Source organism: Clarias gariepinus, chromosome 23 (genome assembly GCF_024256425.1).
Source record: "Clarias gariepinus isolate MV-2021 ecotype Netherlands chromosome 23, CGAR_prim_01v2, whole genome shotgun sequence".
Lineage (NCBI taxonomy): Eukaryota > Metazoa > Chordata > Actinopteri > Siluriformes > Clariidae > Clarias > Clarias gariepinus.
This window is the reverse complement of record NC_071122.1, coordinates 6,438,963-6,458,835: the sequence shown is the minus strand read 5'-3', so window position 1 is coordinate 6,458,835 and position 19,873 is coordinate 6,438,963. Positions and strand designations below refer to the sequence as shown.

The window sequence follows — 19,873 nt, the reverse complement described above, 5'->3', positions numbered from 1 at the left end:
ATTCCATTGTTACGTTATGTATGTATGTGTAAATGATATGCTATTTATACCCAGAACATATTGTACATTGGATCAAATACACAAAAACGTTTTCTGTTGAGCTATTAGTAGACATTGGCGTGAATTGACGACTCTTTATATTCCCAGGTGAGCTCTCCCAACAAAGAGCAAGCACACACACTCAGTCCCAGTGTCCAGGATGTGCTGAACAGACCCAGGAGCAGGCCCGAAGCCCAATCGAACGTCAGCGAGGGTGAGCTCTAACTATAAGTTCTTATCTTTGCAACTAAAAAAGTTTCGAATGAAATGAACCAAGGCCTAGTATGAGAATTAAAAAAAAAAAGCGAAATCTTGAGTTAAATAGGAAGCCTGATTGTCTCTCATCTGCTTCTCGAATGAAGTGGTCTGTTTGTATTGGTGCCAGGTCAAGAGGTAGTGAATTTAAATTAAATAGCGATAAAAGGTTTGGATTTGAAAAGTTCTGCGCTTTTAAAGAAATCTTTGAAGGTCATGGTAAATATTCCATCATCAATACTCAAATGTTTTTTTAATTCATGACATATTTGGTGAGTGAAGGTTGCTTCCTTTAGTCTTGCTTAACGATGTTAATCCTGGCAAAAATGTAAAGGAAATGTTTTTGAAAATTCTTTTTTTTTTATCTAGTTTGCCATCAATAGCAACACACCCATCATACAGCTGTCTCCCAGGGTGTGAAGGTGAAATCGTAATTGTTCCGAAGAACTGTTTTGTATATGAGGAATTGTCATTCCGGTCTAATCACTCTACTTGTTTATTCTGAAACTCTTTACACACAAATGTTTTAAGTCAGCCGGTAGTGGCTTTGATTTGTCAATGATGATTTACGTATGCAGTTCCTGAACCTATCTTATCTTCGGGCTTATCTTCAGTGCAAAACTAAAGACGCCGATTGCCTTCGTTCTGTTGACCTTTGAAAAAAAGATTGAAGTTGGTGTACTTATTTAAGAGTTAAAGATGTTGTCTGATAGTATAAATGTTCTTTTTTTTCCGTTCATCTCAAGAAAAACCTTGACGGAAGTGCAATTCTGGTACACAAAAAAAAAAACATCAGCCTCTATGCAGTATATACAGTTTAATATATAGACTCTGAGGAGTATGGAATGCAGTTACGGAAGGAATTTAAGTTGCTTTTTGAGTCTGCTTCCTCTTAAGGTTTCTGCTTAGTTTCAGGGAGCTTTCCCTCACCACCATCACCTCTGACTTGCTAATTAGGGGCAAACTATTTATTTTCATCCAGAACTTTATGTTCTGTAAAGATGCTTTTTGCCAGTGTTTGAAACGTTGTCCAACGCCCATACTTATTATGGTGAGGTACATTAAAATGACATGGAATTGAGCATCTCGTCATTACATCAAAGACTTCTTATTATTTAAAAAAAAAAAAAAAAAAGCCACTCATGATAAGATAAAAATCTTAGAATTTTGAGATAAAATCCTAAATAAAAATATGTTTAAGAGCACTTTTTACACACGGTGAAGGTTATGTGTCAAATCTGTTTCAATTTCAGAGTTTCAGTTTTCAGATGCTTTGTGAACTTTGTTATTAAGCAAAACATATGAACGGAAGAACATTGGTTCAATGTAAAAAAAAAAAAAAACCTTTAAGATATTTGCTATTAATTACAAAACAGTTAACATTTCTATAGCAAGAGTTTTTTTTTTTTCCAAATTTAACAAATAGTTATAATGCCTATTAAAGATGCTAATTATTATACTGTATTAATGTATTATTATGCTAATATTTTAGACAAGTTGTCATAACATTATTTGAAAATTCTATTAATTAAGATTAAAGAGATCCTTTTGTTTCATGGTGGCAAGATGTTTAATAAAGATAAGTTTCTTCCTAAGAGTACAGTATGTTTTCTACGAGGGGCGTTTAAGTCAAAACGGGACTATTGATTGCACAGAATTAAAGCACACAGTTGTGAGGGTAAAAAAATGTACATTTATTTCTCTATATAATCTAATGCATCTCACTAGTGCTTGGATATCATCAGGGTAGAAAGTTTTCTCAGTATGCTGGAGCCATGATTAGACTGCCTGAAACCCTGGCCTCCCAGGAAGTCCTTTAATGGCCCAAACATGAAGAAATGGCGTGGACCATGTTAGAACTGTAAGAGGAATGTGGCAATAACGCCCAGCCAAGTTTACTGATGGATTGTGTGTACAGTTCTCGGAGACAGATGCGTCCCTTCCACAAGTTGGCGGATGAAGTTATTTGTCGATTATAAAGGATCAGGCGCTTTCCTTGCTGAATGTTCAAAAAGAAGACTGCAGTGGGCTCTGAGCCACCTTAGCCGGGATGATCTTTCACAGGTGTATGGCCTTTAAATAGTTTGCACTATTCAAATGTTTTACTGTGGCTCATCACCATACAATGCTTAAAGTCCTTGAAATTTGACGCCTTCGTTTCATCCCAAGTTTGACACAAACGCCTCTTGTAATATTAATAATAGCAATATTGAGGTGCTTTTCTTGCAATTAGACGCTGATGGGTCTCTTTTTCCTCACATGGCAGAGATGTGTTTCCATGAATTGTCAATCTGACCATAATTTAAAATGTTTTTTTAAGGAATCATAATTTAATAGTGGTGCTTGATTTTCATTCCTGGTTTAGTGTTGCCCACAATTGAGAAAATCCTGAATGCAGATTGGAGAGAGAAGATTTTGGGAAAAGGCTTCCAAGGCACTCCGAATGTAAAAGGTAACTACAGTGGAACCATGGATTACGATCATAATTCGTTCTGGAAGTGGGCTTATATAGCAGTTTAAAGCAAATTTTCCCATAAGAAATAATGGAAACTCAAATGATTCGTTCCACAGCCCAAAAAAATAAATACATAAAAAATATAAAGTAAAAATAAAAAAAATTAACCTGCACTTTACCTTTAAAAAAAGTAAAAATAAATCCCGACAGATAAGTCAGATAAGTGTTTCCATTTATGCGTGCAGGCACTGTGTGTGTGTGTGAGTGTTTGTGTATGCGTGTAAATCTAAAGTAAGTGGAGAGGAGGAATCAGCCCCTCCCATCTTCCCCTTTCCCATCTTACATTGGAAACCTTACTTCTCTCTCATGCACACACATGGTCACAGTGCTACAGTAAACAGTACACGGGTGCACGGATGTTGATTATACCAGTAAGAGACGGGCACTAAGACTGAGCAGGGGAGACGATTACCGATTACCCAAGAGAGAAACCGTTGGCTTAGTTGTGATCATGTGACGTTCGGCGTCAAACAAGAAGCCCATGCGTGATACCATGAACTCGTAAACCAAGACTTGCTCGTTTTTCAAAATCAAAAAGTCAAAATGTATTAAAAATCTTTGTTTGTCTCGCGGAACACTCGCAAATCGCGTTACTCGCAATCCGAGGTTTCGCTGTAATGCCAAAGGTGCGTCATTGTGTTTCGTATCTTGCCAGTGTCTCACTCTGGAATTACAGTCATGCAGGAAACATTTAATTATGTGAAAATTTTTCTTTTTATCATGTTTTGCTATTGTTTTCTTTTCTCTTGAATCAATTAATTAAAATGACTCACTGTGTATAAAAATATATGTGTGTGTGTGTGTGTGTGTGTGTGTGGGTAGGCACTCCAGAAAGCCTGGCTGAGAAGGAGCTTCAGCTGTTGCTGATGATTAACCAGTTGTCCGGGCTGAGGGAGCAGTTGCTAGGAGCACACTCGGAGCAGAGGAACATGGCTGCACTGCTCCTGGAGAAACAGCAGCAGCAGATGGAGCTGGCCCGACAGCAGCAAGAACAGGTGAGGAGATGAACAGAGAACTGCGCAGAGTAGTGAAGAGGTGTACGTCTGTGTGTGTGTGTGTGTGTGTGTGTGTGTGTGTGTAGATGAGAGGAGGCAACAATGATCATGACATATTCATAGATCAAAGATAAAGTATATAAGAGAAGCAAACAAACCCAACATAAGTATCCAATAGTGGTGTAACAGCATTTCTATGTCTGCTTTGTGTTTCAAATATCCACCAAGTCATCAGTTCTGTATCTGTAATCTGTGTTTAGATTTAAACCCAAAGTAGGCGTGAGAATTTCTCTTCTTATACAATTTGAGTTGAACCCTGCCACTTCTCTGAAAACACTGAAAGGAACTGGGGAAAACCCCAGGTGCCAGTTCATAATTAGTTTCAGATTGGTAACAAAAAGGAAAGCTATTAAAGGTCAGGGGTGATGTCAAGTTTGTCCGGTGATTATCATTTTTGTAGCGAGTTCACAATCGGTAGATTGGGGAAATCTTTATAATAAATAAATACTGTGGTGGCCAAATGTATCGAGAGAAAAGTAAAATACAGAATTTTCAGCCATGTCAAGAGTGAACAACAGGTCGTCACTTCATCGGAAGTGGAAATGAAAAATTACCCATCAGTCATTTCACAAAAAAAAGAAAGTAAAAAGAGAGACCTTGAAAAAGAATTCATATATCTATTTTTATTATTATCGATGATGATCATATTAATAGGACACAATAATTGAAATTTTAGTCGAATTAATAAATCATTAGCATTATATAAGCTAGTAATCTGTAAATGTTTTGTAAATTAATCAAAAAACATTTCAACAGTAGGTGTTCCATAATGGTATCGGTTTTGGTTAAATATTCATTATTAGTGTGAAATATCCGCAGCGACAGGTGTCCGAGGTGCTTATGTTAGGCTAATTAGTGACATCAACTGACTCGTGCACAGGGGGAACCATAATACATGGCATATGATTCCTTAAAATCTTTGGCTCCTGTATTATCTGTCACTGTTCCGTTCTTATCTCTACATTAATAAATATACTCTTACTGCAAGGAGAGAATAACAGAACCCGAATTTAATGTCTAGACATAAGCGTCTTCCAGTTCTGCATGCAGTGATTAATTTCCTCCTCATCCCATCCCTCGGATGCTGAGTACAAGTAAAGTTCCACTCTGTAATGTGTCTGTCTGATACTTTGCTATAAAACACCTGAACCTTAGGGCAAATTATTTGGTATCAAATCATATCATGATCGTAGGTCATTTGGACACGCTGGTCATTTGGACAAAAAAAACAACAACCCACAAAACAACTACTACTGAAGTAGAACTTGACGCGTTCCAGGAAAGAAGCCGTAATGTTTTTAATAATCTCAGTTGTGGGACGAAATTATTCATATAGTCATCATGTATATTAATTAATACGGTATAAGAAAAACCCCTGAATAAATGAAAATCATATGATCATGTGTCATCATTTACAATTCAGATGACGGGTATTAATCGATCCAGATGACATTTCACAACCTTATCCAGTTAAATGACAAACAACTAGAAAGTCTAACACAAACTCTGAGTAAGATGAGGACATTTAGGCGATTTACATATTTTCATACACATATTCATATACACATAGACATATTCATATACATACTCTAAATGATCAACCGAGATTTCAGATCTTATGTCCAGAAGTGTTTTAGTTTATTTTCAAAATACTGTTCGTTCAGTGTGAAATCAGTTTTTACGTAGATTTTAACTTTTACCTGCGGGCTGATGCCAAGTGAGTGATGGAAATGCTTAATTTTTTATTTCTTATGGCTTGGCAAATTAAATATTTTTTATCAAAAACTTGGACTAGTTGATTGACAGCCTGGCTTTAGTTTTCAGCTTCTCCACTTTTAGAAAGATCTTCTCATGAAAAAGGGTAGGCTATAAGAAGGTGTCAAAGAGATTTGAGTAATTCCACTTTGTGTCTGGCGATGTCGCAGAGAGAGCGATCAAAACACAACGACATGCAGTTAAAAGATCAAAAGGCATTTAAAAAGCGTCTGGATGAGCAGGCCCACCTCTCGAAGTCCACCTGCAGTGGCAACACCAGAACCAACTCCAACTGCTGTCAAGGTACAGTACAAGGCCTAATTCCAGCTCTAGTGTCAAAAAAAAAACCATCTGCAGCTGCAGTTAAAATTTTAGGTCAAGTTCTAAGAACCTAAAAGCTGCCATCAAGGTGGCAGGTGCCTCTGCGTTACAGTGCAGACGTTATACGGAGCCCCAGTTGCAGCTGCAGTGGCAAGACGAGAACCAGCTCCAGCTGCAGTCGAGGTTTCAGTTCTAGTGGATAAAGAGGCTGCTTCTCCACCCCAGAGTCTAAAGCAGTCATGTGTCCACCTGGGAGTACATGTCAGAGTCTGCTCCATTATACCATTAGTTGTACTTTACATATGACTATGTAAAATGGACATAAAAGCGCGGGAAGCCACGCACAAGACTTTTGAAGATGTGGTAAAACAAAAGAGTAGAGGAGGAGACTGAGGAAGAGGAAATAAATGCAAACATGGCACTTACGCACACTATAAATACCTCGTTTTAAATGTACAAATAAACATGAAAAAGTAGCTAAATAAATATATAATATTAAGTTTAATTTTAAAGTTTAATTATTAGGAAGCCTTATATAAACTACATCGATCCTTACTAAGGATGAACGTATGAATAGATAAACTACGGTACACTTATCCCCTTCACCATACCTGCATGCAACACATCTGGACCACTTTGCAGTTCAAGGTCTCCGTTTAGTTCATAGGTCATAGGTAATGTCATGATTCACTTCCAGTTTTTATGTTCTGTTCAAATGTTGCATGTTTAATCATTCTTAATGTCTTGATTGAATTGTGAGTTTTGCTTTACATGCAATAATTATACAGATTTTATTAGTTGAAAGTGTATTTCCCAGCTCATTAGTGTGTTTCCGAGCTCACGGGCAAAGTTTCCAGTTTTTAGCTGTTGTTTAGTGAATATTAAATTGTGTGTGTGTGTGTGTGTGCGTGTGTTTGTTTCAGATTGCTAAACAGCAGCAACAGTTGATCCAACAGCAGCACAAGATCAATCTCCTGCAGCAGCAGATCCAGGTGAAGTTTTAAATCAGAATGGGTTTACATTCCCATGTGGTCAGATGCATAGCAGTAGATCAGTTCTATCAGAGTGACCATATGTTCTTTGACCTTTGCCTCAGCAGGTGAATTTGCCCTACGTGATGATCCCGGCTTTCCACCCAAACACACAGCCGCTGTCCGTGTCCTCGGACGCACAGATGGGGCTCCCACTTCAACCCATTCCCTGCAAGCCAGGTGAGAGTCTCAGAGCGTGTTCACACTTATCCTTCACTTTTAACCGTACACATTTGGAGTGCTAACCATGAAGAAATGTCGCACTGAAGGAGATGGCTTGTGTCACCCACTTAAAATTAGTTCAGTAGTTTTTTTTTTACGTGATGCATGCACAAACAAACAGACAAAAATACTCATCGTACGTCCCCCAAATAACGTTTTTTTAAACTCTCAAACGTTGCAAGCTGCATGAAAGCAACCTGCAAGTCAGACGCGGGTTTTTTGTTGTTGCATGTATGTTCTAAACCTGCTGTAGTGCTGTAGCCTTCGAGAAGACCCACACCATCATGCAACAATTTATCTTTCATTTTGCCTCCTAAAGTTCTTCTGGCTTGCGACGTGAGGACTCAAAAAGTTTCCGTTTGAGTTTGAGCTTTGAATTTGCTGTAACCATCTCCATAGAAACGTCCACTCGCAGCGAGGAGGAGGAGCCGTGTGGTCTCGAGGTGTGAGCGAAGATTGGTTTTGTTAAATCAAACATCAGCAAGCAACTGTTTACTGCATCGTTGCCCTGTTTGTCAGCTAATGAAAAAAAAAAGAAGAGTTATGTAACTTGAGTCCACATACAGTAACTGTAGTTCAACTGAGCATTAATTCAACGCAATTTTTTACTGTTATTTCTTGCTTTGTTTTTTTCTCCCTGATTATCCTTTTGTTTTGTTCTTTGTTTTTCCTGCATCTTTTGTGTACACGTCCTTTTATTCTGTCTTTTACTTCATTCTCTTTTATTTTCTAATGTTCTTTTATGGATCTTTACTTTATGTTCTCTCATGGGATCATTCTTCCTGCGTCTTTTCTTTGCATTTTTTTCTTTTTTCTTTCTTTCTTTCTTTCTGTTTATGCTAACTTTTTCTTTCTTTTTTCTTCCTTCCTTCCTTCCTTCCTTCCTCCATCACTCAATAAATGTAGTGTTTTGTTTCAAGAATCCTGGCACTCTTTTCACATTGGACGTCAGATCCGTGGTGTTTAACTGTTAACTTTTGCTGAGTGAGTGAGTGAGTGAGTGGAGGAATCGGATTCAGCAGCCTTTACTTCTCACATTGATCAGATGCTTTAGAAAAGTCTTAAGCAAATGATTTAAAATATTAACAACCTCCACACCTTTCAAAAAAAAGTTTTTTTTGGTCTTTTGTGGGCCAAGGTTACTGAGTACGATTTGTCTTTTGTTAACGTGTCGCAATGCACAATAAAGGAAGAAAAAAAAACACAACGATGACACCTGGGTCATGGGCAGTTTTTTTCCCCAATGAATAAAATTCTCAGAAACCTCACAGTTTCTGACCTAAGTGCATCTCGGTTTTCGATTTTCCCTTTTTTCTTTCCTCTTGCCTTAATCTCAAGGTCTAATTTTTAAATAAAAGCAGTAATTGTGCGAATGAATGCCTTGGCGCTGGTGTTCCCGCTTTTGTTCCTCTTGTGTAAACACGAGAAGCTCGACTTAGAGGTCAGCCCGAATTGAATTGCTTTTCGGTGCGCAGACTGTAGAGGGCCTCAGCAGAGGCTCAGGGTCGTCTTTTCATTCCGAATGTGTACCGATGGCGGTGGAAAGCCACGGACAAGCCGTAGCACAAATGTACAGCATGTTCCCTTAAGGAAAAAGACTTACAAAGAACGGAGCACAATAGGGGAAAAGAAGTGGCTGATCGGTTCAACGTTTTGTGTTCTTCGGGTATTTTGTCACAGTTGGTCAATGAGTTAATGGTATTGTGGGGGGAAACGAACTCAAGAAAAAACACTCAACTGATTTTTTTTTTTTCTAACATTGTTCACAGACTTTCTTATCATCTCAGTTAATTCATTTTTACGCTACATATTTCTGCATCTCTTCTGTGTTTTCAGTGGAATATCCCATGCCGCTCCTCCCGAACCCTCATTCCACTCCTATCAAGAGGTCCAGTGGTACAGTCTTTCGACAGGTACGGATTCTTTTTCCTGTTCTTCTCAGCATTAACAAGCTATATTGATTTTATTAACTTCTTTCGATTCTTCGAACTGTTCGTATGTTCTAGGAGAGCAGTCAGCCTTTGAACCTCACAGCCAAACCGAAAAGCCCCCAGAGCCTGGATCTTCCCTCCTCCCACCTCCAGTCCACATACAGGACCAGAGAGCTACAACACAGCCCTTCTCGACCCGCGCTGAGCCTGGGTGTGTGATATACACACGCAAACAGACAATCATGCACATGTACACTGAGGTACCATGTTTTTAGTGTTTCAGGTAGAGCAGCATATTACCCAGCCACTTAAACCCATCAACGGTCATAACGTTATCGCTGATTGGTGTATACATATGTTTACAGACCAGTCAATTAATCAGTTTAATAGTTGATTACTAGCCATTGTGGTCATGCCATCTAGTCTGGGTGGTGGAAAAACCTAGCAATGGTAAGGAAATTTTACACTCATCTCCAGATTGGGGGAAAAAAATCTTTCCTTTTGCTTTGATGGAAAATTTTTTCACTTTGATATGATGTCAGTACACCTCTCTCATGATGAACTAGGGAAATGTTAAGTCTGATGACCTTTCGATTTAGTCGTCAACTAATAAAGGTAAACATTGTCAAAGAAGACATTAAAAGAACGGCTTGCACATGTCCTTAGTCTCCACTCTTTGTAGTCTTCCTCCCTTCCAGGATGTCATCATCATGTTTTGGGTCTGATGAGAAAATGTTTCGTTGTAGTGTACCGTGAGTCATCTCATTTCCTACACAATGGCATTAGGTAATTAGGAAACATCAACAACAGTGGTTGTTATTTTAAGACATGAAGGTCAGCTGTTATGGAATAGTTCTTGCAAGAACGGTATTGTCAAGTGCATTTGCAATATCTGGCAAGCACGGTGATGAAACTGTCTCTCATGAAGACCATCCCAGGAAAGCAAGACCAAGACGTACCTCTGCCGCAGAGGAGAAGATCATTTACAGTTACCAGCCTCAAAAATGATCAATTACCAGCACCTCAGATTAGAGGCGTTATAAAGTCTTTAAGAACATAAGTAGCAGAAACATCTCAATATCAACTGTTCAAAGGAGATCATTGCATCGCCCATGGTTTTACATTGTAATACGGTACTATAGACTACATTAACTTGGTGCTTGGTGCACTTCATAATCGAACAACTGTGTTTCTGTGTATGGTAAATGTGTGGTACTCCCATGTCTGTGTTTAGCCACAAGTCTCCGCCCAAATGCCTTTTTATCATTTTCTTATCATTCTGTTCTCTCAAAAACAACTAAACCCTCAGTTTTTCACACACTCACAAACACTCACACTGACAGATAAAGTGCTGTACAACTTTTCAATCCTCAGTACACAATCAATACATTTGCCCTTGTGCTCCCACATCGATTGTATTATGAGCTGTGTCGAGCTTAAACCCATTTTTCCTATTGACTTTATGCTATGCTTCTGTTTTTTTTTTTTTCTTCTTTTTTTCCCCCCTTTACTAAGTTATTTGTTATCTAACCTATTTCATCTGGGATAAAGTCAGTTGTAGAAATTCTTAATTTCAGATGTTTGTTTTTTTTTTTTTAAGACTTTCTCAGTTTAAGGAGTTTAGGAGAATCGTGTGAGAGTCCTGTGCGGGGTTGTAAGTAGATAAACTCACATTTTTTAATGAAAATTTTTAAAATATTAACCCCTGACCTTTTACTTAGCTGATGTGGCTGATGTTTGTAAGGAGCAAATTGTGGTTTATTAAGAGATTAACACAAAGTTTTAATTTTATATTTTATTTAAGTTTTATACTAAAATTAGTCTATATTTAGATTTTTATAAATTACTTTGTTACATATTATATGTTTTATAAAAAGATATTCTAGTCTGTAGAATAATCTGTATTTTGAGTTTTATATTATACTTTCTATCAGCCATAATATTAAAACCACCTAGGTTTTGGGTTTCCCTTGTGCAATTCCCCGAGACCCTTTCGTGGTTTGCCTTAGTGTCTTGCACCAGGGTAATCCCTTGAGTGCTATGGGTAGCAGGGTGTGCCGTCCATGAAATGAACTTGTTTGTCCGTTGCACCGCTTGGATGCTCAATCATATTGAGATCTTGAGAGTCTGGAGACCGGTTCAGCGGCTTTGGGTTCTTTGCCCCCTGGGCCCCGCCAGCAGTGTGCCGTGGTGCACTGGGTGTTCTGGTGACTTTCTACTGTGGCGATTTGTGCTGTGTTGCGCTGGCCCATGACCCTGTCGCCAGTTTACAGGGGTATAGTGGGTGATCAGTGGTGGTCATAATGTTATAGTTGATTGGTGCATATTTTAATACCTTTTTTTTGTACTGTAGTATTAGTTTGGCCTGTTTTGCTTGGATTTTAGGATTCCTAATAAGATTAGTCTAAAGTTTAACAAGTTTGTCTGTTATGTAAATTTTACAATGCAAATCAAGACTTATTGTCACATGCATATAGTGCTTTATAATGTGAGGTGGATGATTGTGGTTCAAAACTGAATACCATTCTAAACCGTGTATTATTTATTGTTGATTCCTCTTAATTATCTATAATGACATGTACTCAATGGAGTTTCTTTCAGCCTTTAGAGGACTAGCTCTTCCCTTCACTATTCCCTTTCTTTTTGAAATTGAGACATTGTTGGTGATTGTCATCGTCTCCAAAGGCTCAGTGATCCAAACAAGAAAATGCGTTAGTCCCCTTGAGCATACCCTGTGGCTTAGGCCTTTGAAATGCAGCCTCATTTCTTTTTCTTCTTCTTTTTTTTTTTTTTTTTTTCAAAGACCATGCACTTGGAAATGAGCCAAGTTCCTTATGTGTTAGACAGAAGGAGGGAGAGGGTAAATGATCATGTGTAAATCTCTGTCTTTTTTTTTTTTTTTTTCTTGTCTCCTTCGATAGGCTTTTTGGGAGAGGGGGATATTGTGAGCCAAACCATCCACGAAGCTCAGCAGCTGTTGCGAGGAGGCCAAGGCCCAGCGAGCCGAGAGAGGGACGGCAGCACAAGGCTGGTGAGTCAGCGTCTTAAAGCGGCAAGCACCAAACACTTTCTCTCTCTCTCTCTCTCTCACACACACACACACAGGCTTAATATCATCTCTCTGCCGAGGTTGGTCAGTGACACCTGGAGCTTGCCGTTTGTCACCGCCGCTCACAGTGAAACTCCTAGACATCTGAGAATGTGTTCAAGGTCATGTCTGGATTTATAGCAGGTCACTTGAGTAGGGGCTGCGTTCCCTGAAACAGCTGTTTCCTCAAATGGTTTCGTCCCCTTTCTTGTTGAAAGTTCATTTTTCTTGGTGTGGCAACGACTTCTTGAGTGTTGGCAAACACCTGTCAACAAGTCACTTTTGTTTCCCCAATGTTTTCAATTTTAAGTGCAGGAAGGTATGATAATTTGCCCTTTTGTGTGGCGGGTTGTTAAGCATTCCTCTTGAACCAGTTTTGATTGCCTGTCACCATTCAGACATCTTGAAACATGTTTTTTTTTTTTTTATTATAATGACACGAGCATGTTCACCTTGAACATAATAGAATATAAGGACGTACAGATTCTTTTAGGTTTCACTTTTGTATACATTTTTGTTTGTGTGCCGTTAGCATAATTAGTTCGCATTCACATACTGTTTCACTTGTGCTATGTCTACAGAACGATTACAAGGATGCGTCCCGGGGCAACCGCCTAGTCCATGCTGACCGCGCAGAGGATGGACAGAACATACGGACGAATGACGAGCATCTCAGCAGTGACTCTGAAGGTACTTTTTCAATTCCAGTTTGGATGGTAAATGACGTTATTGTAAATGACACCATACCATTTTTATTACAAGAACTTCCTTATAGTTTGTAGTTTTGCATTGTGTTTCTGGTACTGCCTAGATCACATGCAATAATTTGCATATTTTGCGGTAATTAAATCACTGCCGCCAACCATTATTTGCTTTGGAATTCATAATTCCGGGCTTATAATTAAATCATAATTAAAGGCTCGCCCTGATCTTTGTTTTATTCAAAAAAACCCTCTTTAAAAAAAAAAAAACATGAACAACAAGAACAGTAATGGTTCAATAATCGTATACATCTTATACTGATGTCCCGCTGTGCTCTTTAGGACAGATCGTTTCTGGAGTCGGGGGCTACAGTGACAGCCGGAGCGCTTCTTCTGGTCACATCAAGAGACCCATGAACGCCTTCATGGTGTGGGCGAAGGACGAGCGCCGGCGCATCCTACAAGCCTACCCTGATATGCATAACTCAAGCATCAGCAAGATCCTAGGTAAGCAGGGGGGAGAAAAAATACCCTCCCTGGAGTGCTCAGTCACCTTTTGCCTTTTTGTATATAACCTCAGGGAAGCTCACTCAATCTGCACCTGTTTTCTTTGTCACTTCAGCACATTCTTCATAATAATCTCTTGTTCTCCACCTTACATTCTCTCACGTCTTTGTCCACAAGACACGCACCCCTCATTGTTGCCTCAATCAGACCAGGTGTTGCTTACTGATTTCTCCATCGTCTCATCTACCGCCGCCCTTGGCACTGACGAGATGGAGGACGGGGGCAGGGTGAGGGGGGGGTGACGGAGAAAGTTGGAAGGCGGCACCGGTTAGGGCATGAACTGCCACCTGGCTTCCCTGGCCGACAGGAAAACACCACCCAGAACCACCCCCTTCCTCCTCCAGCTGCCTTCCTCCCCCTCTTCCTCTGACAAAACACTGACATTCCTTTCCATTGTGCAGAGTCTGAAAAACTCACGACATAACCCCCCCCCCCCCCCCCACCACCACCACCACCACCCCCACCCACCCCTTCATCCCCTCCTGCCTGCCTGAGTCTCTCACTGCCTGAACCCTGACTGAATTTGTTTGAACGCTTGATTAACTTATTTTCATCGCCACTTTATGTACTTTCGTGTCAATACACTTTCCCTTACAGGACTTCCCACATGAATGTACAAAAATGTCAAACAGCTGAACTTCTGCTACATCTACCAGTTTAGCCTGCTTCAACTTTTGCACTATTAGTTATTACTCAAAAAGCAGCCAGACAAGCTAAGCAGCATGCGTATCTAACAGTGTAATTTATGTGTTAATTGAACTCTTATTGACTTTCAAAGCGTGCGCACTTGGCATTATTGGAATTACTTGGAACGTTAAGTGATCTCAATATGAGATGTGGCGACATCATGCCTCCAACCCACAAAGGGGCTGTCTGTAAAATACTGAAACGTGGAACCAGAGGCTTAATGCCAGTCATTTCACTCATTCATTCATCCTCACAGCGTGAGGAATGCATTTTGCCTTTTTGCAGCACCCTCTAGTGGTGTGGAGGATGTAAAACAACTGCTTATATCCGCTTGTGGCAAGAAACACCCATGTTGCTTAAAATCGGCTTAACCATTGCTTTGTTCCTGGTGAAATGTTTGTGCTTGCATGTTAATAAAGTATTAAAATAAAAATAGCAAAATTATCGAAATATCTTATATAAATATGGATGTAATGTTTGAAATTAGACCCTTATGTACAGTATAATAATGTAAAGAACTACATAGTTAAAGCAAAACCTAATAAAATAATAAAATAAAAATAAAAAAATTATATATCATTGGTTACGATCTAGGTATTAAAAGTAAAGAAAAGGTATACTGGAGGAGGAAAACCCATAGCATTCATGCATAACACTGTACACAGAGTGTGTTTCTATGATTCTGTTGATTTTTGATGAACACGACAGAAATGTTATATTTTTTTGTACAGCACACTTTACTGAACTCGCTTCACTTTCTCGCTCACACTAGAAATCTCAAAGTTAATGTGACTGGATAACTAGCTGAAGGTTAACCTGATATTTGTATTTTGCTAATATAACTATGAAAAAATGTTGTAAATGTTTTGTAAATTTAAAAACTTGGAAATAATACTATTAGCTAATTTAGCTAATTTAGCTAACTGTTAATAAACTATTGTTCCACTTAGGGTTCATAAAATGTAGTCATTCATGAACAAGTCGACTCTTTGAATCAGTTTGAATCGGTACAATTAATATTTTTTATAACAAAAAGGGAGGAACAAGGAATTTTTACTCAAATAAAATTCCCAAAGGTATCATAGTAAAAGTAGATATTTTATCTATAATTTATACATAAAAGAAACAACGTCCTAACTATAGAAGTAAAAATAAGAAATAAAAATAAAATAAATAGTTACCTGGAGATTGAGCTTGTTGATGAGGCACAAAATGTGTCTTTTTATGACTTTTTTACTATTAAACAGTACAGATGTGCAGGATGTGTTTGATTATCCTTAAAGTTTATTTGAATGATTATTAGGAACAGATAAATCATGCCATTCTACAGCAGAAGATGATTTAAAGACAGACAGAAACAGAACAGATTACTTGCTTGTTTACGTTATGTCATAAGCTTTAATGTAAGAGGTATAACGGTTTGGCGTATAATGCTGAGGTTAGATTTTGCACCTCTATGTCGCCCTCTGTAGGCTCACGCTGGAAGTCCATGTCCAACCAAGAGAAGCAGCCGTACTATGAGGAGCAGGCCAGGCTGAGCAGACAGCACCTGGAACGCTACCCTGACTACAAGTACAAGCCCCGGCCGAAGAGAACGTGTATCGTGGAGGGCAGGCGGCTGCGCGTGGGCGAGTACAAAGCCATGATGAAAAGCCGCAGACAGGAGCAGCGTGCCTCATACCCACCCAGGTGAGCAAAAAGTTTTTCTTTTTCTTTTTTTTTTTTTTTTTTTTTTACGTGAATAAGACGTATCAAGAAAATCAAGAGGGCCCTGAAAATATCAAGTTATTAAGGAATGAATGACTTTGTGTGTGTTAATATTTGGCTTCCAGTATATTTTCATACTGCTTTATTATAAAGCCATTCTCCACAGCTTGTTCAGTTTCTAACATCATTGCCCTCATCTTCTCGTATTTACCTTGCAGTCAATCAGATCAGCAGCTGCACTACTCCACGGCCGAGCCTCCTTACTCCGCCAAACCCATGTCCATGGCCCTGCCTCTGCACCCTTCCCTCCTGGAGCACTACCTTCCTCGTTCCCTCGAGCCACCCCAAGCCCCACGTGGCCCAGAGGAGCCGGACGGTCTGCGTTCCAAACCACCGTACAGTGAGGGAGAAGAGAGTGATGGAGGAGAGCGCAGCGAGGGCGAGCTGGTAGTCCTCACTGACTGACAGAGGGGGGGTGATATGAGCGAATGCAGGGCTGTGAGGTGGAACGGGCGGGTTTCTGGAATAGGCAGGGTGGTTTAGGGTGTTCAGGGCTCTTTGCTTTTTGTAGACGACACTTAAGCCAGCGGCGAGGACAATGTCGAGGGACAGCTTATAAAAAAAAAAAAATTAGAGCACTTGTTTTCCTTCAGCTAGAATGACTTTAAAATGCAGATGACATCACAAGCAGGGGTGTTCAACTTATGACCTGTTACACCATGCGATTTAATCGATTATGCAGTTGTTGGTTGATTCAATGTATTGATTGAGGATTTATTTATTTAATGAGTCAATCAATGGGTCAGTTTCCAGGTCACTTTTTTTTGTTTAAATGATTTAGGTAAGGTTACAAAAGTGAAATAGTCTAAAATTGTTAAATTCTATGAAAATTCACTGCCACCTACTGGACTGGAGTGTGGAGCAGACATTTAAAAAAAAGATATGACATTTAAACAAGCAGCACAGCATTTCAGTGTTTGTTATATACTTATAGTAATTTTAATACTTGAGACAAATCAGACAGTAAACATTAGTGTTATCGAATCAAATAGAAGTAAAAATCACAATGGATAAAAATGTCATTGTATAGAGATTCACATCACATCCCATGGACAGGACCCAGCTTGATAAAGGTTCTACCCCGGGCCTTTGAACTTTTTTACTACATTAAAATAGTATCAAGTGAATTGAACAAAAACCCACTAGGGGCAGAATAGAATAGAGCAATAAACGCCACTAGTCATAAAACGTCACAAACCTGATGCTTACACAATCGAATACTTGCACAATCACCCCTTTGACTTTTTTTTTAGATACCTTTTCTACAAGAAACCATTTTTTCATGTTTACTGAACAGTTTTTTAATGCAATGTTGCTCATTACCTGTATAATTTAGAGTGTTTTTGACAATAGTACTAATATTACACATCTGTAACATCATGTAATTATGGCACTGTACTAACTGATACAAGCTGCCATGGCAAAGAACCGGTTTGTAAATCACCGCCACTAATTCTACATCATCAGGTTATCTAAAAACAAATAACACAATAGCAAAGCATTCAGAAACTTGTCTTTTCCTTAAACGCTTATTGATTAGCGTCATCATGTTAGAAGAAAGCTCAAAAACATCAAACAAGCTGGCAGAGATACAGTACAGTCTACCAGTCTGACCGGTTCATCTTGTGTCCTATGGTTTATCTTTAGCAGCTTACGCCAAGCTAGTAAAAGCTGAAATCCATTAAAAATTTTATTCTAAAATGTTTATTAATTCTAGATCAGCAGAAAATGAGCAAATTACTACTTTTATTTTGTAGTGTTTAATCCTACTGATACTCCAAGTCGTCCGTTTCATACGTTGAGTAGTGTGATTAGCATTATCACATAATGTCACTCTTAATGACTTTCCAAACATAAGCTTTTTCCAATCAGAGTTCCTGTTTAGAGATGAATGCGGTACTTTCCACGCCTGTAGTGCGTAAAGATAAAAAGTTACAGATGCTTATCTATGAAGGAAAAGACTTATCAATTAATAAATCAGTCGAGTTGACTTAAAAGAAACTTCAGGATCTTGGACGTCTGTAGGAGTTCTATAAAAGCTTGCGTGTATACTACTTCAGAAATGAATAGGTAGCGAGCAGTACTTTTCTTTGTTGCTGGCATGGTACCATTGGTACATTTAGTGTATGTTTGTGTTTCTCCTTTTCTTTCTTTTCTTTAAAATCTGGTTTTCTTTTTCCGTACAATACTGTGCAAAACTCTTGATTCAGATTGCATTAAAGAAATGGGAACTAATGGTTTACTGTGACAGACTGCAAATGCCTAAAGATACAATTAAAAAAATGTTAAAACCTCAGCAGCGACCTCATTTCCCGTCTCGTCTGTTCCAACCACTCAGCATCACCAGTAAACTAATCACCGGCCTGATTATCTGTCATCATCTGCACCTGGTACTACTCAGGTACACGGACTAGCCTAAAAAACAGAGCTGCAAAAAGTCCTTTAGTAAGCCTTAAAAACTATTCCTGAAGACTACATAAAAAAAATATAAGCAAGGGCAAGGCGGTCTCTTTGAAAGCAAAATATAAGGAAATTGTTGGGGGGTCAAGACTTTTGCACAGTACTGTAAGGTTAAGGTTTGAGGTATGTACTGTACCTTAAATTATTGTGAAAGATGAACAATATGTACTGATACTACAACTCTAGCAAGAATGAATAGTACGGTTTTGGTACATTTATCATTGAGAGAGTAGGCCAGATGAGTTAACTGCCCCCTCTGCTGTTTAAGAGTGGACCTCAGATGCTTCTCTGAGGCACACCAGCATGTAAAATGCACTTTTCTATTCGAAAAAACTAGCACCTACATATAAATATGTATATATTTGGGCAGTATCAGTCAAGGTTCTGAAGCAGTATGTGAGTCGAAATCGATCAGTCCTCACTTCGTCCCTATCCTTTGGTTTAGTTTTGTGTATATAGTGTGGGCTTTGCTTTTACGATTGTAACTATTAGATTTATTCAACAATCCGTTCCACCTCACAGCTCATGACCGTGTCAGCTCCGCAAAACTTCGACCTGCCATTTTGATGATTTTCTTTTAAGCTGAAATGAGATTGAGGAATAAAAATGTGTAACTAGAGAAACTATTGATGAATGAATGAAAGAAAGATATAAATATCATTAGCTGGCATATCAAACAAACATGCTGGAATTTTGTACAGAATTTCCAATAGGAATGGATACAGTTTTTGTATCTTACCTGTAAAATCAGATTTTTAGGAAACATAAAAGATGAAAGTTATGATTTGGTCTAACGTAAGAAGAAGAAAAAAATAAAAGAAAACCGCTGTTGTAAATATAGATTATAGACTTTATTTTGTTTATAAAAGTGTATAAGTTAAAGGTGTACATTTTCCCTGTATGTTTTAGTTTGTTTTTTGAGGTTTTAATAAAAGAATTGTGTTCCTTTTTGCAGTTGGATATTATTTGAGTTTGATTGAGTTTCTGTTACCACACTAAAGTCGATTACTTTCCAGTAACTACACGTCCTGAAGTCATTTTATTTTGGTTATATTGCAGCAAGTGGTACAAGTTTAAGTGAACTTCAGTTTTCATCATTTCTTTCAATACTGTAAACTTGACATTGACATTAGATCAATGCTGTGATCTCACACTATAATGAAAAAAGAAAAACGTAATAATTACACTGACTTGGACTTGACATTTCTAGTGTGTGTTTGTGTGTGTGTGTGTTCAGGATCCAGGATATCCTCTATAGTAGACTTCCTTGGCATGCTTTCCGAGCCACGGGGAGTAAATATGGGACCAGAGGCAGAGGAGACGGGCAAAAGTTCAAGGATGAAACACAATAAAAGGAACACTAACCTGTCCGACACTTTACATAAAATGCATCTTTTCTAAAATTGTCTTTTATATTCACTAAGACCCATAATCAACCATGTGAGGTGTGAATTATTTAAACAGATGACAGCAAGGGGC

At 38.6% G+C, this 19,873-nt stretch overlaps 1 protein-coding gene across 5 annotated transcripts in view; it reads left to right on the top strand.

The window, feature by feature from the left end:
• Positions 1–19,356, top strand: part of LOC128511184 (transcription factor SOX-13-like) — a 37,156-nt gene extending 17,800 nt beyond the window's left edge. For 4 of the 5 annotated variants that reach the window (XM_053483900.1, XM_053483902.1, XM_053483901.1 and 1 more), the window contains exons 3-14: positions 148–253; positions 2,660–2,746; positions 3,632–3,804; positions 6,864–6,932; positions 7,037–7,151; positions 9,030–9,106; positions 9,200–9,335; positions 12,046–12,155; positions 12,794–12,902; positions 13,256–13,420; positions 15,640–15,856; positions 16,093–19,356. In XM_053483900.1, coding sequence (XP_053339875.1) covers positions 148–253; positions 2,660–2,746; positions 3,632–3,804; positions 6,864–6,932; positions 7,037–7,151; positions 9,030–9,106; positions 9,200–9,335; positions 12,046–12,155; positions 12,794–12,902; positions 13,256–13,420; positions 15,640–15,856; positions 16,093–16,339 — 1,611 coding nt within the window. In that variant the 3' untranslated portion in view covers positions 16,340–19,356. The remainder of the gene's footprint in view (positions 1–147; positions 254–2,659; positions 2,747–3,631; positions 3,805–6,863; positions 6,933–7,036; positions 7,152–9,029; positions 9,107–9,199; positions 9,336–12,045; positions 12,156–12,793; positions 12,903–13,255; positions 13,421–15,639; positions 15,857–16,092) is intronic. The other variant, XM_053483899.1, reaches the window with a different exon arrangement.
• The last annotated feature ends 517 nt before the right edge of the window (positions 19,357–19,873 follow it).